This window comes from Thunnus maccoyii, chromosome 16 (assembly GCF_910596095.1).
Source record: "Thunnus maccoyii chromosome 16, fThuMac1.1, whole genome shotgun sequence".
Taxonomy (NCBI): domain Eukaryota; kingdom Metazoa; phylum Chordata; class Actinopteri; order Scombriformes; family Scombridae; genus Thunnus; species Thunnus maccoyii.
Genome location: NC_056548.1, coordinates 17,060,394 through 17,067,203, shown reverse-complemented (window position 1 = coordinate 17,067,203; position 6,810 = coordinate 17,060,394). Strand labels below are relative to the sequence as shown.

At 42.2% G+C, this 6,810-nt stretch overlaps 1 protein-coding gene across 1 annotated transcript in view; it reads left to right on the top strand.

The window, feature by feature from the left end:
* Window positions 1–1,424: 1,424 nt before the first annotated feature.
* The window catches only part of kif26ab (kinesin family member 26Ab), a 66,790-nt gene continuing 61,404 nt past the window's right edge, over window positions 1,425–6,810 (top strand). The window contains exons 1-2 of the mRNA XM_042388897.1: window positions 1,425–1,721; window positions 1,971–2,189. Of these exons, the coding sequence (XP_042244831.1) occupies window positions 1,659–1,721; window positions 1,971–2,189 (282 nt within the window). The 5' untranslated portion in view covers window positions 1,425–1,658. The remainder of the gene's footprint in view (window positions 1,722–1,970; window positions 2,190–6,810) is intronic.

Below are 6,810 nucleotides of genomic sequence, written 5' to 3'. Positions count from 1 at the left end.
TCTTTTTTTTTTTTTTTTTTTTTTAACATTTCTAGAGTAACTGCCAGCATATAAAAATACCAACGATTAACTTTTATTTTGTTTAACTAGCGCCAGTGGCTAAATAGCTCCTAACGTTTGACAGAAATTGGATAGTAAAATTATAATCCGCTCTTTCGCCCCTAGCCAATTTAAATACGACTGATTATGGGGATGTTTATGGACTATATGATGATATATGAATCATGATTTTAGTTTTCTGTTGATACATTTTTGTGCGTCTTCGAGAAAATCCATATTCAACCTCAAATAATTTGCACCCCGAGCTGAAATTTTCCTTAAATGACAGTGAAAATATACCTAATCCAATACTTATCCCGTCAGATTGTCTATGATTTACAACTAGTTGTGCTTTCAGAAGACAAAAGACCGTTGGTTTTTCCAAATAGGTCGTTTGAGGGCAGGAAAAAGAGAAACCCTTTCAGATGTTTAGGGCAGCAGCGCATGGCCACTGTCGCCTACATCACCGCATGAAATATTAAAAGTTTACTAATTAAATATTTAACCTTAGCAACCCCCACCCCTCCAGTTTTAGAGATGTCGCTCTGTATATTGCCAGAGGATGGCGCCAGAGTAACACTAACGGCACACAGTGGCGGCGGCTCTGCGCCTGGAAGGAGAGGCAACAGTTGCCAGTTGTGCTCTGAAACTGAGCGGTCACATTGTGTGCGCATCCAGGCGTAAAACCATCAGAAATAAAAGCCCTAAAAGGCAGATTTTAGACACTGATGGAAACGATGCTCTTATCTGTTCTATTTCAACTTTACTGGTTTGAATATAAGGAGAATAAAGAACACTAAACTCATTTTATCGACCTTTTACTGTAAGAAAATCTGCTTGATGTGATAACAGTGAACTGAATTAAAATGTCTCATGATCGTTTTGGAGAGTACTCAAGTAATAATACAAATTCTCTGAAAATATCATGAAGTTGTCTTATAGTGCTACTTATTTACTCTGATGATCACCTAAAGGAGAGTTTCCCACCGTTTTTTAACCTCACAAACCTCTCTGACGCACACTGGGCCAGTCAGTACAAATTCATGTTATGCACCGAAACTTTGTTCAAACACGGTTTTTTTCCCTGAAGAGATTTACATTAATGTCTCTGTATAGATCCAGAGGTTTCCAAAAATATATATTTGAAGCTGGACTTTGAGGAATTGTGTATAAAGTAATGGCCAGGGCATTCATTTTCATAAAGCTACTTTGGAGGAAAAGGGTGGAGACTATATTTAAAGGGGTTAAATCACTAATATAGTCTACTGTTATATCACTGACCACTACACCGTCACACCGGTCCATTTGATAAAACCTCATACAGCCCCCTCAGCCTGTGCAGGAAAGTTTTCTTTAGCCCTCCCATTCCAGGAGTAATACCGCCTCCTGCGCACCGCTGATCCCCCTCCTGCACCAAAACTCCTCCGCTGCTTGTAAACGTATGGGACACATTCACCAGTTGCCTTCGATCAGCAGCCACTGGGTCCAGTACACACTGACAGATGACTGGTAACCTTCAGTCGGGTCTGCGGTCTTGCCTATGGCTCTTCCTTGCGTTTTAATTTGGTGTTTGACGAAGACGTTCTCCTGAAGGTCTAGCCTAACCTTGATCTGGGAGAATGAATTCATTTGGGGGCAATCCAACTCCTGATGGAGGGGACCCTAACAACCGCATGTTCACTGTAAGTGTCTTATTGCATGATTAAGTGTAAAAAAAAAAAAAAAGATGATTTGCTTCTACTCATGTAGGTTTTCCTCTTAAACTAAAAGTCGCATAACCTGCATCTATGTGGTGCCTACTTGGACAGGTGTATTCAAACGGGTTGTCAAGCTGCAAACAAACGCTTTCACCCTCACACTTGTACGCACTGGAGGTGTGTGACTTGCTCTTACAATCGAAGTTAACCCAAAAATCCTTTCTTTTGTTGAAGGTGGAGGGATGTCCGAGTGGAGAGTCTCCAGCAACCCCCAGGAAAAGACTTCCCTCTGTGGAGGACGCGCGGTGCAGCAGCCGGCCTCCTCCCGAGGGCGCCGGGTCGGTTTCTATCTCCGAGTCGGAGGAGAAGGGAGGCTTTTGCCAGCAATGTCAGAAGAAAGTCTCAGAGCTGAGGAAACAAGCGCTAGCCCTGGCTGACCAAAACTCATTGAAGGTTGGTTTAATCATTTTATTCACACTTTTTTTAGGCCAACCTCTGTTTCAATGTCTGCATGTTTTGCAGTTATTTACACCTTAAAGTTTGAAATATTGTGATCATTTGTGCTACATTGCTCCATTTTACAACTTTTCTTGTTAGAAAGAATCAAATTAGGTTCAGAGAGCCCTCATGTGAGCTATACAGTCACTGTTTTACACACAGGGTAGTGAGAGAGAGCAGTGGTTTTAGCTTTGGCAGCAGTTTCTCAGTCTTGCTGTTGTAACAGTTCTGTACTTACAGTATATCTTCTGGTTTTACTTGCCCACCTGCACCTGCTGTTATCACTGTTATCTATAGACAATGAAATAAGATCCCCTTGATGTTTTATAATTGTACCAAGAAAGCTCTCACCATCCGCTTGTAAAGTTGTTTATTGCCATGCTTGACTTCAAATGCTGGCCTTGGATGTGAAAATGGAAGCTTTTGAGACTTTGAAAGTGGCCCATTGTTTTGCTAAACAATGCTTATCTCTTTATTTTGCTGTTGGGTGTGGGGGGTTGAGGGGGTTGTAATAAGCGAGCCGCTAACGTTGGAGACTGAGGAGGAAGTTAAGTCCCAGTCGACCTTCGCTTTGCATTGAAAGTGTTCCTGTATGGCTGGTCCCACAATTCCCACCGCTGTTAAATATAGGCCCTGAGACTGCTGTTGTGGCGGGTTGGGCTTGCCCTCGGGTAGGTTCTCCTTTGTTGTCCTGTTTTAGAGAGAGAGTCTCAAAGTCAGATTGGATTACAGCTACTTCAAGGTTCACCCCAAATCCCATAGCACCTGATGTTCATACGGGAATAGGTATACAAGGAACAAGGGGGGACTTTTGTAGCACCTGGGCTCTCTGTTTGAGATATCTGTATGTGTGGTCTAATCTTTGTAGGTGGTTCTGAGCATATCAGATCTATATTCAGGTATCATCAGGTAAGTCCAGCCCGTAAACACATTAAACCTACTCCTAACTGCCATTATCTGCCATGGGAACTGACCTCCCCTTTTTAGTGTGGGACCCTCCAGCAGTGCTTTGTGGCCTTCACCAGGTGCTCAGCAGCCCCCTTTCCCCCCCTATTTTGTACTTGTTGATGGCTAAATTGGGCCTTAATTCCAGGGTGGCAAACAGTGATGGCAGGGTGCTGTTATTGTAGCAGGGTTATGGCATGGGCTTCTAAAGCAAGGATAATAAACCTATTGTCTTTGTGAGTTTGAGCTGCTCACCTGTTGGGCCTCATAGGATGGACGTGGCTATGGATGATCGCTTCCAAATTACTTCCTCCATGGAGGGGAATAAGGTCAACAGGGCAACTCAGGTGGCCGTGTCTGGGATCGTACTACCTGCTGGAGTCGGTTCGGGCCAGTGTTGTGTCTGCAGTTGTCATGGGAAAACGAGAGCAGAGACTGTTTACCCGAGGTCGCACTTCCCCTCCCTCCCCATCCGCCTGCCGTCCCGTTTTTGTGAAGAGGAAGTCGGCTTGGTCCCCAGACATCCCTCTCCCCCTCACCCTGCCTGTAGACTTATTGTTTGAATACAGTAGTAGCCCCGAGTAGATAAAAATTCAAGGAAGAGTGTTTGTGTAAAGTGAATGCACTTTTATACATGAAGCCTACTGCGGGGAAAGTTCACCATTCACACACACTGAAGCCTTCCAGACAGCTTTTGTGTTTTCCTGTTTGGGTCTAAAAGAACCTGCTTACAGTGCGTCCCTCAACAAACATAGGGAAGTAAAGGCTTTTTCCCTGTATACTGTAGTTCAGCACAGCTCTGTGGTCAGGAGTCCAGTAGTGGTGTAAGTGGACACCGGCAGCAACACACTGACAGTTTTGTACAGAAACCACTTGGTCAGCATTAGAAAACTCAAATTATTTCTTTTTGGTGTGCCAATCCCTCCACAACAACTGAAAGCTCTTGGTTTCTACCCTTTTGGCACCACTGTGTCTAGAGTTTCCATGTCTTTAGTTGCTGTTTGACAACTTTTTAAAAAGCTTGCACGTAGTAAGTACTATATTGCCCTTTATACATGTAATTTGCAGTGCTTTTCTAATTCTAAATAGTTTATGACATTGTGTTGAAGGCCTCAACCCCAAATTAATTCGCTGAAATTATGTCCTTGAGCTACCACCCACAAGTTTCAGGTGCCTTTACACATTTGATATCATTCAGTCAGCAGATGATTAAAAAAATTGGAAAAAATACACTTTGCTATCAGTAGAGACACTGACAACCCGCAGACTTGATCTAATCAAGGGAATTCACCTACTTAATTTGCATAATTAAAACCCACAGTAAGGAATGACTTCAATAGTGAATAGCAGACAGTCTGGATTCAATAATTGTAGACTGTGCTTAATGTGGCTGGACACAGCGGCTAGGTATGATATATAAAGAAAGATGATCGCTTAAACCCCAACTTCAAAGTAACCAATTAGCTTCATACTGTAATCAGAGGCTCTGTCAACACAGACAGATAGGACTAGCATGCAGCTGCATTAGATCCAGCCTTAGCTCAGAAATGCTAACTCTCATCCTCTTTTTGTAGGTCGGTAAGGGATACTTAATACTTTTGGTTGTGTGTGCTGATGAGATGAAATGAGAGGAAAGTGTTTTTTGTGCCTGTGCCATCAACCATCTCATGAAAAAGTGAAAAAGAGTGTCAATGACAACAAAAGGCGATTAGGTATTGTAAAGAGCCAGTAGCCTGGGGTTATTGTGACCTGTAAGGGCTATAATTCCTCGCCTGTGGCCAGTCTGGAGCAGCTAAAGCCCCTCAGTCACAGTTTAGGCAGAAGCACTGTCACTCGATATCTTTTTTTGAAAGGGCTAACCTTAATTGTATCCCCTGAACCATGAGAGAGATGACATTTAGGGAGAATGGGAGCCAAAAAGGCTGGATTAAGTTGGTGAAATATGCAAGGAGGTGCATTGTAGCTCAGGTTCAAAGAATCCTTGAAGAACAAGTTGGAGGTGCAAAAGCTATTACTTCAAGCAATAGTTCAACATTTTGGGAAATATGCTTATTACTGCTGGTGGAGAATTTGATTAGAAAATTCAGACCACTCTCAATCTATTGAGTGCAAGGCTACAAGCAGCAACTGGTTAGCTTAGTTTAGTCGGAGACAGTTAAACAGCTAGCCTAGCTCTGTCTGAAGGTAACAAAATCTGCCTACCAGCAGTTTAAACCATACAAAAACTGCCAAAATGACAATTTGTGGTTTTACAGTGGGTTATGTGCCTGACTATTTCTTGGTTGGGAGCAGTGACTTCCTGAAGACACCAGGTATACACCACCTTCCCCCTGTCTCCAGTCTTTGTGCAAAGCTAAGCTAACCGGCTGCTTGCTGTCTTTCATGGACAGATTCTCATCTTCTCTCCAAGTCCTCTCATCTTACTCTATGCTAGAAAGCAAATATGATTATTTACCAAAATGTTTGACTATTCCTTTAAGATTACATCTGAGAATACTTGTGTTTGTTGTCTGCAAAGGCTTTTATGTATGTATTTTCATCATTAAAACTATAGGTTGGAACAGAAGCTGTTAGCAGAGAGCTGTTTTTTATAACACAGAGTACATGGTTTGTGGTGACACAAGCCAGTTGTGATATGCTACTGAGTATAAACTGGATTGTTAGAGCACATACGTCAGGGTTTGGTATGTTGCAGAGACTGTGAGTCAATGATAGAGTCAACACTTGTGCTAACACCCACTCATAAATACTGAGGCTCATGAATATAAATGTAGTGTTGGACCTTGTGAGCTCCACTAGTACACTGACTGATTAACAGAGAATGTCCTGCAAACCTCTGAGGACTTGAAGGTTTGGAATAAGTTGAGCTGTTGGAGGTTAAGGTCAGTTTGCAGCCAGGACTCACCTTGGCCTTCGCACTCTGGATACAGGGAAACTGAATTTAGAATCACAAGCTAACCAAGTCAATATCTAGATCAAGGGGTAACAAGAATGAAGTTACATCTTTGTTATACAGAGTGAGCAAACTGCCAGCTAATCATGAACACCATTCACTGCTGATATATGCAAAATGTGTCCAAATCTATTATGGATGGATCTATTATGGATGTGTATGAGTGTGACTATGAATGTGACTGCAGGAATTAATTTGTACCATGGGGCCTTTTGCCAGTTTTTTCATGTTGAATTCATAAATTATAGGAACAGTAATTCTTGCAAACGACTCATTTGGATTCATGTTCGATTTGTTTCTGCTTTGTTCTTCACTTGACCTTTGGTCCACTTAAATTGTAGAATTGTTAGTGAATCCATCTGTGTGTTACAAATCAGTTTTTGTTTCCTGAAGCACCGAGGAAAGGAAATTAATCAATCCCCTATGTCATGCAACAAATGTTTCCTAGCCAAAAAGCCAGTGGCATTGTAAGATCTCTGAGTTTGTTTGTCTTGGTTTTTGTGTGAAATAAATAGTTACTTCCACACTGTCATTGTGTGTGCTTGTGTGGGTATATGAATTAGTTTTTGCTTTCTTGAATCTCATGTTTTAACTGTATGTTGCCCGCACTCTGCACATTTCCCAAATGCATTCAGCCTCCATGCCCACCTAACCGTCACAGAATTGGGGCAGAGTGTT